Consider the following 20,318-nt stretch of genomic DNA (forward strand, 5'->3'; position numbering starts at 1 on the left):
GCGCAAAACATTGTATTCAGTACTGACTAGATTCTGTACCACCTCTTCCCATGAATTCCAAATTTTAGTAACGTTCAGACAGCTCTCATAGGTGAAAGGACTAAAAAATTACAACTGGTTGCCCCCCAAAGAGAAAAAAACCCACATCAAAAACACTCGCATAAAAACTGACAAAAGAAATTCCATAAAAGTTAAATACCACTATGCCTTTGCCTTCACTAAATACCAGGCCAGATTTCAGCATCTGTAAAGGTAAATACATGGCAATGAACTGTTAATATACCAAAACAGCACCTTGAATTAAGTGTCTAACAGGTAATCCTTTTACATAACTCATTTTACTCTTTAGAAGTCAGTATACTGGGAACACAAAAGAATAATAACCTTATTAAACTTTGAAACCCTCCAAAAGTTGGAGTATCCCAACTGATCCAGAAAAAATACATCTTCCCAATAAAGCTGAATAAAAGACAAAATAATAATTATAATGAAAACTTTAAGATGATCATTTTCTCTATCTTAGACGCATCCAAAAACCAATCTCAACTACCAAATGAAGCCCATGTGTAGTGTTTCACTGAGAGTGAAAAATAAATTTAACATAGAATCACTGAAGGACAAAAGATCTGATGATATTTATTCAATATGCAAAAACATCTACCCCATTTATCAGAGGCATACTGAAGTATTTGTAACAAGCATCAGCAACTACTGAGCCGCCATAATCTAACCTAGCAATCCTGACCTTTCTTCATCTCTCTCAAAAGGAAACTTAGCAATTAAGATTTAAAAATTAGCAAGAAATTAGACATTAACAAATATACAGTAACAAGAACTAAGAAAAAGCCAAAGCTAAAATAGTCTTTTACTTTAAAGCCCATTTATCTTCCCTTCAGAAGAAAGCTTCTTACTATATACGTTTGGTCTTTGGAACTGCAATATTCAAGTTAAAAATTTTACCATAACATAAATCAAGTTACTTTAAGTACTCTGAAACCACCCACCAGGTTATACATACTCTCACTCAATCATGTAAAGAATTGAATTCTTTATTTGTAATAACCATAAACGTTGCTATTCTATATTTCTATCCAAGAAGGCAATTTTCTCCTATATCGTTTTGTTTTGTTTTGTTTTGTTTATAAACAACAACTTGAATTCTATTGCATGAAAGGGCTACAAATATACATTTGTTAACCAAGCAGAATACACAAATATTTTGTTTTACAACTTGCACCTAAGACACCAGTACATGTAGCTGGTTCATTAGTTGTCATAGCAATTTGGGGCCACTTCCCAAGCTATGCATAGCAGTTTACATTTTCAAATCTCGTGTAGAAAGGGCTATTGTGATATGAACTGTTAACTACATTCCTGTAAAGCCCATCTTATTTACAAGTAAACGTGTAACGAAGTCTGCACAGATTTTTGATGGCAAAACTTGTAAATCTGATGCAATTACCCTAAACAACTTTTTAAACAAATTGTTTTGCAGTATACTGCCATTCTGCCAGTAGATGGTGCTACAAAGGTTGGGGGAAGGATTTCCAAGAGGACAACAGTTCAGCTATAGGAAAAAACGTTTGTTTGCTCTGAAAATACAAAAAAGCATTTAGTTTAAGGGTAAAATATAACCCTTATTTGTAACCATTCATTACAGACAAACCAGTAAGAGGGATGAAACTAGGCCATATGAAAATTTTTAAACAGTTTATATGAATGAAAACACATGCTTAACACAAACTATTTCTTTCGAGCTACACAGTACATACTTTGAAGTAAATTCTCACAGAAAGAAGTGACCAACCATGTCAAGATGATAAGCAAATCGCTTAGTATAAGAGATGGATGCACAGAAACTTTAAAGATTTTAAAAGGCTACACCGACCACTTCAAAAGTTTTGCCTGTAAGGGATAAAATTCAACATGTCACTAGAATGGCAACAGGGAAAAAGAAACAAACCCACCAAAGGACCTTTTAAAAGTTTCTCTAAGTACACATCAAGAATTAAGAATTAACACTAAAAATTTTTAACTAATATCCCTTAAAACGGTACGGAATGGATCCTAGGAAAAAAATGTTAGACATATACGGTCAAACACAATGATTTATTAAAAATAAAACGTAAAAATGATTTTTGTACATATGCTTCCAAATTTCAGGCATGGGACTCAAGTAGATTCCATAGAAAACGCTGTAGCCAGGTATCAAGTCCTTACAACAAAGTAAACTACCCCCCCACCCCAACCCCCGCCCCGGTTTTGCTACAGAATCAGCAAGTTCACTCCCTCCCCCCGAAAAACACAAATTAAAACAAGACATTTTGCTAGTATAAAAACGACCAAGGTCCAAGTAATAATAAAAAAATAGAGTCCATCAATGACTGTAACACAAAAATGTGTATGTGGGGCCGAGTCCATCTTCAGAGGGACAGACAAGAGGTGGCAGGCAAATTGGGCAACACCCCAAGGATAAGCAGCCATAGAAGCGGCTCCCCCAAGGGCAAAATGGGGAAGGCGGTGGGAGAGGAAGGTACTCAGAGGAGGTGACCCTCGTTGGGCTGTTGAAAAGAGCTACCCCTATAGCCACTCCCAGGCATTTTCAGATTTTTTTTTTAGAAGGAGCTGCCTCCATAACCACCCCCACCGCCATAGCCGCCTCTGTAAGGTCCACTGTTACTGCGACCGCCCCAGCTGCTGCCACCGCCGCCGCCGCCGCCGCCGCCCTTCATGGGCCCGTACGAGGACTGGTGCTGGCTGTAGCTGCCGAAGCCGCCGAAGCCGTTACCGTAGTCGCTCCCACCGTAGGACGAACCGCCTCCGCCGCCTCCGTAAGCGTTGTAGCCGCCGCCGCCGCCGCCGTAACCACCGTAGCTGTTGTAACCGCCGCCGCCGCCCTTAGACAGGCCGTTCTGGTCTCGACCACCGCCGCGACCCCGGCCGCCTCGGCCGCCCCGGGAGGACCGGGAGCCGCCTCCGCCCCCGCCGGAGTGGATATCTTCCTTGGGGACGGCCTTCTTCACCTCCACGCGATGGCCCTGAATCGGATGGAACTTGACAACCGCGGCCTTGTCTGCCGCGTCGTGATTCTGAAAATACACGAAGCCGAAGCCTCGCTTTTTGCCGGACTGCTTGTCGGCAATAATCTCGGCCTTTTCCACGGTGCCAAACTGTGAGAAATGCTCGATCAGATCGCCTTCGGCCACGTCTCCCTTAAGGCCCCCGACAAAGAGCTTCTTAACCTTGGCGTGGGCACCGGGCCGCGCCGAATCCTCCCGGGACACCGCCCGCTTCAGCTCCACCGTGTTGCCGTCCACGGCATGGGGTGAGGCGGCCATGGCGGCATCGGCCTCCTCCACGTTGGAGTAGGTCACGAAGCCGAAGCAACGGGAGCGCTTGGTCTGGGGGTTCACCACCACCACGCAGTCCGTCAGAGTTCCAAAGGCCTCAAAGTGGCCGCGCAGGCCCGACTCACTCGTCTGCACATTGAGGCCGCCGATGAACAGCTTACACAACTGGGAATTCTCCATCTCCACGGCCCGGGCCTTCCCCCCGCCCTGCGAGCTCCGAGGTTTCGCCGTCGCGGTTATCGTTGGCTAAGGCCTCCTCACACAGCTTGGGCCCAGCTGTTGCTGGAGCCGCCACCGCCGGTCACCGACGGGGAAGGGAAGAAGGGAAGGGGAGGGAAGGAGGAAAAGAGGAAGGGGGAGGGAGGGGAGAGGTGCCGGCTAGAGGGCGAGCCGAGGAGACTGGAAGACAACCAGGGCCGCCGCTAGCGCTACAGCCACCTCCGCTCCCCTATCTGGGAACCACACAAAGAGGCCGCTGAACGCGCGCGCACCCTCCCCGAGGCGTGCGTCACCGCCGACGTACGGCAGCCTACCACTGCCCGCCAATCCCTGCGTCGTTCTCTCTAGTCCCGCCTACCGCGCCGCAGCGCCGCTCTCGGTCACGGACTCCCCGCCCTCCGCGGTCGATTCAAGCCCTCGGCCTGCGCTGCTCCAGCCAGCGCCTCTACAGCTCCGCTCTCATTCCCTGCCTCCCCCGTGTGCCCTGACCCGGGACTCTCCCTGCTCCCCACACACCTCCACAATTCATTTCCTCCCAGCCCCGTGGCTGTTCCCAGTGTTTTCCCCCCTCCCCTAGCCGTATCCCCTCGCCCAACTCCGCAGTGGCGTTCGCGCCAGCCCCTTGAGAGACATGTCAGTTCAGCCAATCATCGCGATCCGCTCGCGCCCACTTCCGTTTTCGACCACGGCTGGACGGGCGCGCTCCCCGGTGCGCGCTGCCCCCGGAGCCTCCTGTGTACGGAACCTGCCCGCCACCCCGACGCCGAGCCCCCGCCCGGGGCTTGAGGGTTGGAGGTTGAGCGGGGGCGCGCTGGGGGGCCGTTCCCAACGGATGCGGCCTGGGGCGCCACGCGCGGGCTTTTTGAAAACTTGACTGTTTGGGGTTGAGGGCCGGGATTTACCGCCGTGTTTTGACCGGGCCCCTACACCTGGCACCCTCGCCGCCCCGCCCCCGTGTCCGCCCAAAGATGGAGGGTAGAGACCTGGTCGGGAAAAGCGGTTAGTAACCGTTCACTGACGCCCCGACGTGCGGTTAAACTAAAACACTGGCACGTGTTCCGGCGCAAAAGCGAGCCCGGGGCCAGGTGAAGGACAGTGACGTGCTAGGAGCATTTAAGTTTTCTGAGCGAATAGTGGCGCGAGACCCCCAGCGCTCCCCCGCCACCCTGAGGCCGGCCTTGAAGCCCTTCCCGACGCCCTACTCGGCCTTCCTTGGCATACTCCCACTGCTGACATTTTCATTTTACTTAAGGAACACATCGTTTTATGTTTCCGTGACCTATGCGATGCTTCCTTCCCAACAAAAACGTTAGCTTTTTAAAGACTAACCGAGTGTCGGAGGATATCATACATAAATATCACGCACCCCTAATAACTGCCACACCTACCCTCGCTCTGATGCTAATACAAACAAGTTACCAACGCTTCCATGTATCGAGCCTTTGTGTGCCAAGCAAGATACAAGGGTGGGACACAGTATGAGACATTCTATGACCAAGAGCCCCCCAAACCATGTGGTACTTACTGAAGAAAAGGAATTCCTCTCTGCATCCTGGAGTATTTAGGATTGAATGGTGTGAAAGAGGCGGAAGTTGCGCTCAATCTCTTGACTCAAAGGCTATATAAAATTTCTACAGGGACTTTACAGGAGCAAAATAAAGAGGAAAGAAAAACTACATGAGGTTCAACGTAAAAGTAAGTAGACTAGTTTGAAGCAAGAGGTTTTTGATAGAAAACAGTCTGGAATGCCTTGAAATTTAAATTAAGTAGTTTGAATATTATTGTAAAAGTATAGGGATAAGCTAGAAGACTTGAGAACAAAACGAGTCTGGCACTAGCTAGTAACTGTGTGATCATCCAGTTTGTGTGACTTTGGGCAAGTCACTTAACCTTTTTTAAAAACGTAACCAATTTTATTATCTGAAAATCAAAACAATAAAACACTCCCCCATGGGGCAAAAATCAAAAGAGATTCCATATGTAAACTTACAGTGCCTGGTACATATCTAACAAATATTACACCAGGTGCTGGGAATATGGATGGCAGTGAACAAAAATCTCTGCCCTTGTAGAGCTTACATTGTACTGGAGAGAAGGAGACAAGAATGGTAGTCGGTAAAGCATGGGACTTTTGATTTCAGGTCCTGATCTCATCAGGAGTTGGAGCCCCACAGAGCATGCTGAGATTCTCTCTCTCTCTCTCTCTCTCTCTCTCTCTCTCTCTCTCTCTCTCTCTCTCTCTGCCCCTCCCCCACTAACACATGCTCACTGTCTCCTCCCTCTCTGCCCCTCCCCCCTTGCAAATACTTGCTCTCTCCCTCTCCCTCCCTGTCTCTCTACCCCTTCCTGCCTGCACATGCTCACTCTTTCCCTTTCGCTCTCAAAATAAGTTAAAAAAAAAAAAAAAGGATGGTATATACCAATTTATGTAGTGATCAGTGTGCTCCTGTGCTCCTGATTAAGAGAACAGTAGGAAACTATTAACTATTTGTTACAAAACACACACACACACACAATTTAGATAGGTCAGAATTTGCCAAACGACTGATAAAGAAGGAGTGAAACAAAAGCATTCCAATGTTTGCAATCTGGAACAACTAAAATTGCAGCCCGACAATTAGAAAACTAAGAAAGGAAACTGTTTTAAGAGGCAGTAGGGGAGACAATGAATTGGGTTGTTAATGTTTAAGGTGATATGGGATATTTACAGGGCACTGTTTTCTGGGCTACCCAAGACTGCAGCTCATATGAAAGATTAGACCTTAAGAAATAAATCTTAGAGTCTCACCAAAAAAAAAGTTACAATAAAAGATGAATTTCTGATGGAAAAAGAACTTATTTTCCCATCTAAACTATAAATTCCAAAGTAGCAGGTTTGTCCTACATTGTTCTAAAATAATCCTCCATAACACCTAATTGGGAATCCATTATGGGGTTAATTTCTATTGACTAGGAAAGCTTCCGAGAGGTATTTGTCTGGTTAAAAACCTTACTTATAGAAGGGGCTTATGGGATGATGGGAGGCAACACTAGCATGTTTGAGAGACTTTATTAAGCTAGGGTAAGTACAAGAGAATTGGGATGTTACACTCTTTTTGGAGAATAGATCGGTAAAGGAGGGGACAGTGAATAAGCAGTGTTATATAAACACTTAAATGATGTAGTCAATCTCCTACCCTTCAGATTACTCAAGAAGAAACATTTTTTTTTCCTATTTTACCTTTCAGGTAATTGCCTGAGTTTGTTTCTTGGCTTTACCTTGCTGACCAGTGTCTCAGCCTTCAAAAACAAAACAAAAATTTTAAAAATATAACTAAAGTTTAGGGACACTTGGGTAGTTCAGTCAATTAAGTATCTAACTTCTTGATTTCGGCTCAAGTCATGATCTCACAATTAGTCTGAGCCCCTGTCGGGTTCCACATTGACAGGTTGGGACTCTGCCTCTCCCTCTCTGGCTGCCCCTCTCCCTGCTCTCTCACACTCAAATAAACATTAATTAAATAAATGATAAATAAATAAATATATTGTGTGAATGTATATTATATACTATGTATAATAATATATATATAACAAATTTAAAGCTTTGGTTTCCATGGCTCTTGTAAGCTTGATTACAGTAACATAATTGAATGTGGTGGTTACACAACCCCTAGAAGAACACACTAAAAAAGGCCTATTTTACTGTACCTAAATTATACCTAGAAAAAGAAAGAGGATAGGGGAGTAAAAGGGGAATTGCAGAGAGAGAAACCCAAGGAGGCTCCACGCTGTCAGCACAGAGCCTGACATAGGGCTCCAATTCACTAACCGTGAGATCATGACCTCAATAGAAATCAAGAGTCTGACACTTAACCCACTGAGCCACCCAGGAGCCACACCTGTTTTGTTTTAATTTAAAATTTTAATTGTTTAATACCATTCTGTGGTACTTTGTTATGGAAACCCTAGCAAAGTAAGACATCTTCCATTTTTATTTACTCAAGGTACCTTCCAAGAGGGTGCTTTCCATCATTTATGATGAGCTACAGTCTTTCTAATGGACTTTCACAACTCCTATCAAAGCCTTAAAATTTGACCCATTCTTTCAAACCAGTAATTATACTTCTGGAAATTTATGCTAAGGAAATAATTGAGAATCTGTGTGAAGATTTAGCTACAAGGATTTCAACACTGCTCAAAGTAGGAAAAAAATTGGAAATTACCTAATCTCTCTCAAAGAGCTAATTAAATATAAAGGAAATCATTATTCCCTAGCTAAGAATATTATGAAGCACTTAATATTATAGAGGAAAAATAATGACTTATATTTGGGTATGAATCTTATACCACCATGGTGATGTGTGAAATGTCACTTATTTTATCAAATTAAGTCTGACTCTGAACCTCATACTTGACAAAATGGCAAAAATGTCAACAAGTTGGGGTGCCTGAGTGGCTCATTGGTTGAGTGATTGACTTGAGGTCATGATCTTTAAAATGCCAAAATGTTGGGGTGACTGGCTGGCTTAGTTGGTTAAGAGTCCAACTTCAGCTCAGGTCATGACCTGACAACTGGAGTTTGAGCCCCACAGATTCTGTGCTAACAGCTAGGAGCCTGGAGCCTGCTTTGGATTCTATGTCTCCCTCTCTCTGCCCCTCCCCTGCTCACGCTCTGTCTCTCTCTCTTAAAAATAACTAAACATTGGGGCACCTGGTTGGCTCAGTCGGTAAAGCATCCAGCTTCGGCTCAAGTCATGATCTCACTGTTCATGGGATTGAGCCCCACATCGGGCTCTGTGCTGACAGCTAGCTCAGAGCCTGGAGCCTGCTTCAGATTCTGTATCTCCCTCTCTCTGACCCTCCCCTGCTTGCGCTGTCCCTCTCTGCCTCTCAAAAATAAATAAAAAACATTAAAAAAATTTTATAAAACATCAAAAAGCCATTATTGGGGATCCTCTCATCTTTTTCACTCAAAAGCACTTTCCTTTCTCTGCTGCACCTCTTGGGCAATGTAAGACTAATACTCTGAATAAAATGCTTGTTGTTGAAGAAATATACCAAAGAGCCACCATGAGGATTGGTTTTGGAAGGGGCGGTCCTGTGGTGCCTGGCTGGCTCAAGTTGCTAGAGCATGTGACTCTTGATCTCAGGATTTTGAGTTCAAGCCCCATGCTGGGGGTAGAGATTACTTAAAAAAAAAAAAATTAAAAGGGACTGTCCTAGCCAAGAGAATACAGAGACCTATTGAATCTGTGGAGATATTAATTGTATCTTGTTTCACTGCTTGTGTATTCCTTTTCCTTGGGTGCAAAATGTAGGTTTTTAGAAGGGACTCATTAATTTCCTTCACATAGGAAGAGATGTCAAAGGAGAAAGGCATGGTGTAAAAAATAATAGCTTCCCAAGTTTAGGAGAAGTGACCAAACAAAAGGTAGAAGCTTCCAGTTACAAGGTAAGTAAGTCCTGGGGCACCTGGGTGGCTCAGTTGGTTGACCGTCTAACTTCATTCAGCTCGGGTCATGATCTTACAGTTCATGAGTTCAAGCCCCACATCAGGCTCTGTGCCTGGAGCCTGTTTCAGATTCTGTGTCTCCCACTCTCTCTGCCCCTTCCCTGCTCATGCTCTGTCTCTCTCTCTCTCTCTCTCTCACTCTCTCTCTCTCTCTCTCTCTCTCTCAAAAATGAATAAATGTTAAAAAAAAAAAAAAAAGTAAGTCCTGGAGATGTAGGGTACTGCTGGTGGCTATAGTTAACAATCATGTTTTCCATATTTCAAAATTGCTAAGAGAGTAGATCTTAAAAGTCTTCATCACAAGAAAAAACAATGTAATTATGTATGGTGATGAATGCTAACTCAACTGTGGTAAGCATTTTGCAATATATACATATATGCAGCTCATTATGTTGTATATCTAAAACTAATACAAAGTTATAGGTCCATAGTATCTCAATTTTTAAAATTAAAAGTTTTTTAAAAGAAGTAACCAAAAGCTTCTAGCTTTTTATCCCCTGGAGGAAATGGTGGCCCAGCCAGTGTATAGCCCCCCCAATTCACCCCACCCTAAACACACACACACACACACACAAAATGGTGCAGGCTAAGCATGAATTATCTTGAAAGCAAGGTAAACTACCTTGGTCATGGGACCCAATCCATGTTCCTGACCCCAAATAAGCCTGGAATTCTTATATGTAAAACTCCAGTAATAATAGATACTGAATTTCCAACCAGATGCATAGGAAGTTGGGATAGATTATCAGAAGCAAAGGATGTTACAAACAATGTTTTGTGTCCCCCCAAATTCCTATGTTGAAGCCTAATCTTCACTGTTCTGGTATTTTGAGGGGGTGGTACTTTGGAAGGTAATTAGGACATGAGAGTAAATCTCTTATGAATGGGATTAGTACCTTATAAAGAGACCTCAGAGAGCTTTCTAGTCCTCTATCATATGAAGACACAATGAGGAGATGGACCACTACAAAGCAGGAACTAGGCACTTACCAGACACCAAATCTGTAGAAACCTTCATCTTAGACTTCCCAGCCTCTAAAACTGTGAGAAAGAAATTTCTGTTATTTATAAGCCAGCCAGTCTCTGTATTTTTATTATAACAGCCTGAAAGGACTAGTTCAAAAGACTTAACAATTTCACATTTCTCAGAATGTCTCTGCCCTAAAATACACATACTCAAATACAAACATATGCACAGCCTCACACTAGAATATGAGCCTTCTAAAATAAAAGCATTTAGAACATTCCATTTTCATTTACTCATCATTTCACTTAATTCATTTGTGGGCTGGGTACTGGGAGTAAAAGTCCCTGGCCTCCAGGAGCTCAGCAGTCTTAGGAGAAGCAGTAGTACAAGACAGGTTGCAAATACAGTGTGTTAGAACAGAAATGGGCAGAAATCCAGTCTTTAAATTCTTCTGATAGAAGCTAATTTCAGAAGTAGGTGTAAGAGACAGGCCTTCAAACGGTAATGGCATTCCAAGTACAGGAAATAGTATGTATATATACTGAGTTTGGAGTTGCACAAGTAAATTATCAAAGGTCTGATGATGTATTAGTTTCCTATTGTTGCTGCAACAAATTACCACAAGTTCAGTAGCTTAAAAACACAAATTCAGGGGTACCTGGGTGGCTCAGTCAGTTAAGCGTCAACTCTTGATTTTAACTCATATCAAGGTCTCACAGTTCATGAAATATAGCCCTTAACCAAGTTCTGTGCTTACAGTGTGTAGCCTGCTTGGGATTCTCTCTCCCTCTCTCTCTCTCTTAAAGATAAATAAATAAACCTTTAAAAATAAACTTAAAAATTAAAAAATTAAAATTTAATTAAATTTAAATTAAATTTTAAAAATTCATTATCTTATGCAGTATGCAGGTCACAAATCAAACACATCTTTCAGTAGGCCAAAATCAAGGTATTGGGAAGAATGTGTATTCTTCCAGAAATTACAGGTTAGAATCCGATTGCTTGTTTTTTCCAGCTTCTATAGGCAACCCATATTTCTTAGCTTTTGATCCCCTCTGATATTCAAAGCTATTAACAGCCAGTTGAGTCTCATACTGGATCATTCTGACACAGGCTCTTCTATCTCTCTCTAATCCAGGAAAATTATTTTATTTAATTTTTATTTCATTTTATTTTAGAGTGTGTAAACAGAGGAGAGGGGAAGAGGGAGGGAGAGAGGGAGAGGAAGAGAGGGAGAGATAGAGGATGACAGAGGAAGAGAAGGAGAGGAAGAGAGGGGGGAAGAAAAAGAAAGAGAGAGAGGGAATGAACCTTAAGCAGGCTCCATGCTCAGCATGGAGCCCAACTCAGGGCTCGATCCCACAACCTTGGGATCATGACCTGAGCCTGTATCAAGAATCAGACATTCATCAAATAAGCCACCAGGTGCCTCAAAACTCCTTTTATTTTAAAATCAACCGATTAGCAACCTTAATTCCATCTACAACCTTAATTCTCCCTTGTCATGCAACATAATATAGACATACATCACAGGGATTAAGATGTGGACACCTCTGAGGTAACAATTTTTCTGCCTACCTCAGATGGGAATAAAAGAAAAGTGTAGAAAGGTAAGCAGGGGCTGGATCAGAAGGATTATGTATGTATTTTGAAAAATCTCCTGCCTTTAATTCTGTAAATAACATGGTGCCACTGATGAATTTTAAAGACAAGGATAACAGAGATTTGCATTTAGAAAGATTGTCCAAGAGACTATGTGTGGAAGAGAGATTAGAGTAGGGTATGACTTGAGAAATGAGTCCATTTAGAACACCCATGCAGTGCATAATATTGGTTAGCATCTCCAGGGCCAGAAATAAGGCAGAGGAATTAGGGACTCAAAGAATTATTTGAGAGGTATTTAAGAGTTGGAATTGATTTGATGTGGTGATCAACTGATTTTAGTGGGTTAAGCTCACGGTTTCATTCACCAAACTAGTAAACTTTGAAAAGGAGGCAGGTCAGAGAGATTTTTTGTTTTAGAGTTGCTGCTGCTGCTGCTGCTGCTGCTGCCTTATCAGCCATAGACTGCCTGTCATTAGGCTTTTAGGTCACAGAGAAATATCTTTTTGTTTTAATTTTTTTAATGTTTGTTTATTTTTGAGAGAGATAGAGACAGAGTGTGAGTGAGGGAGGGGCAGAGAAAGAGATGGAGACACAGAATCTGAAACAGGCTTCAGGCTCTGAGCTGTCAGCACAGAGCCCAGCGTGGGGCTCAAACTTGGGGAATGATGAGATCATGACTTAGGCCAAAGTAGGACACTTACCCAAGTGAGCCACCCAGGCGCCCCTAAATATATATCTTTTTAATGTTTGTTTATTTTTGAGAGAGACAGAGCATGAGTGGGGAAAGGGCAGAGAGAGAGAGAGAGAGAGAGAGAGAGAGAGAGAGAGAGAGAGAGGGAGGGAGGGAGGGAGACACAGAATGTGAAGCAGATTCTAGGCCCTGAGCTGTCTGCACAGTCTGATGTGGGGCTTGAACTCAGGGACTGTGAGATTATGGCCTGAGCTGAAGTTGGACACTCAACTGACTGAGCCACCCAGGCGCCTCTAAGTATCTATCTTTTTAAGCCTCTCCTTATTTAAACTAATCCTACTTCATACAAGAACATTCCAGATCTCTACTTTTGTCGTATAAATGTTCACTGGAGCACCAATGTTATCCAATGCCTGATGCTAATTGTTTACATTATCTTATTGAGTCCCTACACGGATCTTAAGAGATCTGTTTTATTATTATGCCAAAATTTCAGTTGAAAAAACTGAGATGTTGTGCTATCACAGGGCCCATGGTCTGCCAACCATTTACTACCTACCTTCCATCACACATAAAGTTTGTGTCCAACATGTAAATGCAATGGATTAGAAACAGAAATAATAAGAATAAGGAGGAGGAGGGGTGTCTGGGTGGCTCAGTTGACTGAGCTTCCAATTCTTGGTTTCAGCTCATGATCTCTCACAATTCGTAAGATCAGGCCCCACATCAAGCTCTGCATTGACAGTGTGGAGCCAGCTTCAGATTCTCACTCTCCCTTTCTCTCTGCCACCCCCTCCACACTCATGTTTGTACTCTCTCTCAAAAACAAAAAAAAAATATTTTTAAAGCATAAGGAGGAGTAGGAGAAATATTCATATCCTTCTGAATCTCTTTATCTTTCTCAACTTCAAAATTAAAATTCCTTAAAATTTCAAGGAAGATACTACCATTTTTACATCAGTAATGTGCCTAGTTAACTTCACCTGGACATGTACTCCCATAGTTGCAAATGACAATTTGAGCAGAGAACACTGTTGAACCAAAATTTGAATCTTTTGTTGTGAAAAGCCACAAAGGAAAAACCAAAAGATGTAAGGCCAAAAGGCAAAGTCAGAAGGAAGAAGGATAAGATAAGCCCCACCCTGAAGAAGATAAAATCTAAAGAGGAGATCTCAGAACGTTTATTCTTCTTATTTTAAACCTTGTATTCTTTATCTCCAAGTGATTCAGGAAGTACAGTTAGAAGGATTTCATGAATATGCAAACTAAAACATGGCAAACTAAACACATTTTCCATAGCTTCCTCCTAAAAATCCATTAAATGAAAGTAAAAAAAGATTATAGGGCATAAACCCTTGTTAGGGACTTAGCAACCTCCCCAAAATTATGTTGAATCCCTAAACCCCCAATGTGACTGTATTTGGAAAGAGGGCCTTTAGGTAGGTAATTAAAGTTAAATGAGGTCATCAGAGTTGGGCCTTAAGCCAATAAAACTGGTGTCCTTATAAAAAGAGAAAGAGACACCAGAGACCTCCCTTTCTCCATGGGGACACAGCAGAGGTCATGTTTGAACAGAGGATAAAAGTACTGTCTGCAAGCCAAAAAGAGAAGTCTCACCAGAAACCCTTACATAGCACCTTGATCTCAGACTTCTAGCCTCCAGAGTTATGAGAAAATAAAATCTTGTCATTTAAGCCACCTAGTCTATGGTAGTGTGTTACACAACCACCTGGTGCACAGGTGTATTGGACCTCACTCATGTGTACCTTCAAAGCTGCCTGTATATACCTTGCCTGCATTTCTCTAGGCAAAATTATACCAGATTTAGCAATTTACCTAAGAATTCCATAAGAGGGTCACAGAATTACATTCTTTAACATTACATAAATTATTTAACTTTTGGCTTTGATTTTTTTAAATGTTTATTTATTTTTTATAGAGAAACATAGAGACAGAGAGATACAGAGCATGATGAGGGAAGGGGCAGAGAGAGAGGGAGACACAGAATCCAAAGCAGGCTCCAGGCTCTAAGCTGTCAGCACACAGCTGGACATGGGGCTCGAACTCACAAGCTGAAAAAAGTTTCTAGGGTAACATAAATAGAAGTCAAAACATAAATAGAAGTCAAAATTCAGGGGCGTCTGATTGGCTTAGTCAGTTAAGCATCCAACTTCTCACCCCACTTTAGGTAGCCAACACTTATCAGTGAGCTACCAACTCCACCTCCCAACCTAAATAAATGCCTTCTCTTTCTCACTCAAACTCCAAATTCTTAATGCCAGATCACTTCTGTCACCATCACCACCACCATCCAGAAACCTCTTCACCTCTCTCAAGCTTCCAACAACCATATAGGCTCTACCTTCTTCCCCTCATAGACTCCCACCTTACTCCACTCACACTCTGACACCCCATGCCAGATATCCCCTTCCTCCCACCCAATTCTGATGCAAATGCCTTTGCTCTGCCCTACCTAATTTTCTAAAATTATTTAAAAATGAAGAAAGGAAGGAGGGATGCAAACAGGTTATAATTGAAATGGCAACATAAAATTCTTGCTAAAGAATTTTTAATGATAATCTCTTCAATTTTTGACATTCACCAGCCACTAGAAACTTTATTCATGGGTAGGTACATGAAAATTTTAGTTTGTTATAAACGTTCTAAAATGAACAGCCCCACTTATTACTGAATCAAAAAGAATAAAATACCTATGAATAAACTTAACCAAAGAGGTAAAAGACATGTACATTGAAAATCATAAACTACTGATGAAAAAACTGAAGATGACACAAATGGAAAGATATTCCATGGTAATGGATTGGAAGAATATTGTTAAAATGTTCATACTATCCAAAGGAATCTATAGAGTCAACTTGATCCCAAAGAAAACTGCAAAAATGCTTTTCACATAAATAGAACAATCCCCAAATTTGTATGAAACCACAGAAAACTCTGAATTGCCAAAGCAGTCCTGAAAAAGAACAAGCTGGAAGCATCACAATTCCTGATTTCAATCTATATTACAAAGCTGTAATAATTAAAACAGTATGCTACTGGTATAAAAACAGACACATATATCAATGGAATAGAAGAGAGAGGCCAGAAATAAACACATGAATATATGATCAATTAATTTAGACAAAAGAGCCAAGAATACACAATGGAGAAAAGATAATCTCTTTAATAAACGGTGTTGGAAAAAACTAGACAGCCACAGGCAAAAGAATGAAACTTGACCAGTGCCCTACACCATACATAAAGATCATCTCAAAATGGATTAAAGACTGAATTGAAGACTTGAAACCATTAAACTCCTAGAAAAAACATGGAGGGTAAACTCCTTGAAACTGGTCTTTACAATAATTTTTGGGATTTGACACCAAATGCAAAAATTAACAAGTAGGAGTACATTAAATGAAAATGTTTCTGTTGAATTCATCAAAAAATGAAAAGGCAACCTATGGAATGGGAGAAAATATTCACAAATCATATATCTGATAAGCATTATAAAAAAATACATTAAAAACTCATACAACTCAATAGAAGAAAAATTTAACATAAAAATGGGCAAAGAGTGGAGCCTGGGTGGGTCAGTCCGTTAAACACCCAACTCTTGATTTCAGTTCAGGTCATGACCTCAGGGTCATGGGATTGAGCTCTGTGTCAGCCCACATTGGGTGTGGAGCCTGCTTAAGATTCCCTCTCTCCCTCTCCCTCTGCCCCCGCAATCATTCCACATGTCTATGCATACCCTCTCTCAAAAATAAATTTTTTATTTCAATTTTTAATTATAATTTTCAAAAAATTTTTTAGAATGGGCAAATAATCTAAATAAACATTTTGTCAAAACTGACATACAAATAGCCAACAGGTGTTTGCTGAACACATAAACAGCACATAAAAAAGTGCGCAACATTACTAATGATCTCGAAAATGCAAATCAAAACCAAAGGAAGCTATCACCCCACTCCTGTTAGAATGGCTAATATAAAAAAAAAAAAGGAAGAAGAAAGAAAAGAAAAGATGTGGAGTAAAAGGAACTCTTGAGCACTGTATTGGTGCAGCTACTATAGAAAACAGTGTAGAGATTCCTTAAAAAATTTTAAAAAGAACCACCCGTATGATCTAACAATTCTACTTCTGCATATTTATCGGAAGGAAATGAACTCACTCCCCAAACGGTATCTGTACCCTAATGTTCCTTATAGCATTATTTATAATAGCTAAGACATAGAAACAACCTAAATGTCCACTGAGGTATGAATGGATTTTTAAAATATGGTATATACACACAGTGCAATATTTTTCAGCCATAAAAGGAAGAATATTATGTTGAGATAACATGAATGGACCGTGAGGACAATACATTAACCGAAGTAAGACCAAAACAAAACACAAAACAACAATACTCTATAATCTGGTATGTGGAATCTTAGGAAAAGAACCTCACAGATACAGAGAACAGGCTGGTTATTGCTAGACAAAGGAAGTGGGGAGCCAGGGGATATAACAGATGAAGGTGATACTGAGCATCATTTCATGTGTCTGTTGGCCATCTGGATGTCTTCTTTGGAGAACTGTCTATTCATGTCTTCTGCCCATTTATTCACTGGATTATTCACTTTTCAGGTGTGGAGTTTGGTGAGTTCCTTGTAGATTTTGTATACTAACCCTTTATCCAATATGTCATTTGCAACTATCTTTTCCCATTCCATTGGTTGCCTACTAGTTTTCTTGATTTTTTCCTCTGCAGTGCAGAAGATTTTTATCTTGATGAGGTCCCAAGAGTTCATTTTTGTTCTTGATTCCCTTGCCTTTGGGGATGAGTCGAGGAGGAAATTGCTGCAGTTGAGGTCAAGGACTTCTTTCTCCTCTAGGATTTTTATGGTTTCCTGTCTCACATTCAGGTCCTTCATCCACTTTGAATTTATTTTTCTGTATGGTGTAAGAAAGTGGTCTAGTGTCATTCTTCTGCATGTTGCTGTCCAGTTCTCCCAGCACCACCTGCTAAAGAGGCTGTCTTTTTTCCACTGGATAATCTTTCCTACTTTGTCAAAGATTAACTAGCCATACATTTGTGGGTCCAGTTCTGGGTTCTCTATTCTATTCCATTGGTCTATGTGTCTGTTTTTGTGCCAATACCATACTGTCTTGATGATGACAGCTTTGTAGTAGAGGCTGCTTCCCGTTTTGGTTTTCTTCTTCAATATTACTTTGGCTATTCAGGGTCTTTTGCAGTTCCATATGAATTTTAGGATACTTTGTTCTAGCTTGCGAAGAATGCTGGTGCAATTTTGTTTGGGATTGCATTGAATGTGTAGATTGCTTTGGGTAATAATGACATTTTAACAATGTTTATTCTCCCAATCCATGAGCATGGAATGTTTTTCCATTTCTTGGTGTCTTCTTCAATTTCTTTCATAAGCTTTCTATAGTTTTCATCATACAGGTCTTTTACATCTTTGGTTAGGTTTACTCCTAGGTATTTTATGGTTTTCCATGCAATTGTGAATGGGATCAGTTTCTTGATTTCTCTTTCTGTTGCTTCATTATTGGTTTATAAAAATGCAACCGATTTTTGTACATTGATTTTTGTACCCTGCAACTTTGCTGAATTCATGGATCAGTTCTAGAAGGCTTCTTGTGGAGTCGATCGGGTTTTCCATGTAGAGTATCATGTCATCTGTGAAAAGTGAAAGTTTGACTTCTTCTTTGCCAATTCTGATGCCTTTTATTTCCTTTTGTTGTCTGATTGCTGATGCTAGGACTTCCAGCACTATGTTGAAAAACAGTGGTGAGAGTGGACATCGTTGTCATGCTCCTGATCTCAGGGGGAAAGCTCTCAGTTTTCCCCATTGAGGATGATATTAGCTGTGGGCTTTTCATAAATTGTTTTTATAATGCTTAAGTAAGTTCCTTCTATCCCAACTTTCTCAAGGGTTTTTATTAAGAAGGGATGCTGTATTTTGTAAAATGCTTTTTCTGCATCTATCGACAGGATCATATGGTTTTTATCTTTTCTTTTGTTAACGTGGTGTATCACATTGATGGATTTGCGAATATTAAACCAGCCCTATAACCCAGGAATGAATCACACTTGATCATGGTGGATAATTCTTTTTATATGCTGTTGAATTTGGTTTGCTAGTATCTTGTTGAGTATTTTTGCATCTGTATTCTTTAAGGATATTAGCCTGTAGTTCTCTTTTTTGTTGGGTCTTTGTCTGGTTTGGGAATCAAAGTGATACTGGCTTCATAGAATGAGTTCAGAAGTTTTCCTTCTATTTCTATTTTTTGGAATAGCTTGAAAGGATAGGTGTTAATTCTGATTTAAATGTCTGGTGGAATTCCCCTGGGAAGCTATCCGGCCCTGTGCTCTTGGTCATTGGGAGATTTTTGATAACAGATTCTATTTCTTCACTGGTTATGGGTCTGTTCTGATTTTCTATCTCTTCCCGATTGAATTTTGGTAGTGCATGTGCATTTAGGAATTTGTCCATTTCTTCTAGATTGTCCAGTTTGTTGGTATATAATTTTTCATAGTAATCTCTGATGATTGCTTCTATTTCTAAGGGATTGGTTGTAATAGATCCATTTTCATTCATGAATTTGTCTACCTAGGCACTCTCTCTTTTTTTCTAAGGAGCCTGGCTAGAGGTTTGTCAATTTTGTTTATTTTTTCAAAGAACCAACTCTTGGTTTCATTGATTGGCTTGACTATTTTTTTGGATTCTATATTGTTTATTTCTGCCCTGATCTTTATTATTTCTTTTCTTCTGTTGAGTTTGGGGTGCTCTTACTGCTCCCCTTCTAGTTCCAGTAAGTGCTCTGTTAGATTTTGAATTTGCACTTTTTCTAGTTTCTTGAAATAGGCCTGGATTGCAATATACTGTCCTCTTAGGACTGCCTTTGCTGTATCCCAGAGAGTTTGGTTTGTTGTCTTCATTTTCATTTGTTTCCATATATTTTTTAAGTTCTTCTCTGCCTGATTGGCCCAATCATTCTTTGGTAAGGTGGTTTTTAACCTCCATGTTTTTGGAGGTTTTCCAGACTTTTTCCTATGATTTATTTCAAGTTTCATAGCACTGTGATCTGAAAGTGTGCATGGTAGCACTGTGATCTGAAAGTGTGCATGGTATGATCTCAATTCATTTGTATTTATGAAGGGCTGCTTTATGACCCAGGATGTGATGTGTCTTGGAGAATGTGTCATGTGCACTGGAGAAGAAAGTGAATTCCCTAGCCTCAGGATGTAGAGTTCTAATTATATATGTCGAATCCATTTGTTCCAATGTGTCGTTCAGGTCCATTGTTTCTTTAGTGATTTTTTTGTCTGGTTGATCTATCCATTGCTGTAAGTGGAGTATTAAAATCCCCTGCAATTAGCACATTCTTATCAATAAGATTGTTTGTTTGTGATTGTTTTTATGTATTTGGGTGCTCCTGAATTCGGCACACAGATGTGTATAATTGTTAGCTCTTCCTGATGGAGAGACCCTGCAATATTATATAATGCCCTTCTACATCTCTTGTTACTGCCTTTAAAGTCCAGTTTGTCCGACTTAAGTATGGCTACTCTGGCTTTCTTTTGACTTCCAGTTGCATGATAGATATTTCTCCATCCCCTTACTTTCAATCTGAAGTTGTCTTCAGGTCTAAAATGAGTCTCTTGTAGACTGCAAATAGATGGATTTTGTTTTTCATCCATTCTGCTACCCTGGGTCATTTGATTGGAGCATTCAGTCCATTTACATTCAGTGTCATTATTGAAAAATATGGGTTTAGATTCATTGTGTTCCCTGTAGAGTACATGTTTGTAGTGGTGTCTCTGGTACCTTGTATTCCTTGCAACATTTCCCTCATAGAGTCCCTCTTAGGATTTCTTGTAGTGCTGGTTTGGTGGTGATGAATTCTCTCAATTTTTGTTTATTTGGGAAAACCTTTATCTCTCCTTCTATTTTGAATGACACGCTTGCTGGATAAAGGATTCTT

General features: G+C 40.9%; 1 protein-coding gene across 1 annotated transcript; it reads right to left on the bottom strand.

Annotated features, from left to right (window-relative positions):
- Positions 1 to 1,028: 1,028 nt before the first annotated feature.
- HNRNPA0 (heterogeneous nuclear ribonucleoprotein A0) lies at positions 1,029 to 3,835 on the bottom strand. Its single transcript, XM_029941964.1, has one exon. It carries the CDS (start codon positions 3,528 to 3,530, stop codon positions 2,616 to 2,618), a length of 915 nt encoding a protein of 304 aa, XP_029797824.1. The 5' UTR covers positions 3,531 to 3,835; the 3' UTR covers positions 1,029 to 2,615.
- Positions 3,836 to 20,318: the final 16,483 nt, after the last annotated feature.

The sequence above is a fragment of the Suricata suricatta genome, chromosome 6 (genome assembly GCF_006229205.1).
Source record: "Suricata suricatta isolate VVHF042 chromosome 6, meerkat_22Aug2017_6uvM2_HiC, whole genome shotgun sequence".
Lineage (NCBI taxonomy): Eukaryota > Metazoa > Chordata > Mammalia > Carnivora > Herpestidae > Suricata > Suricata suricatta.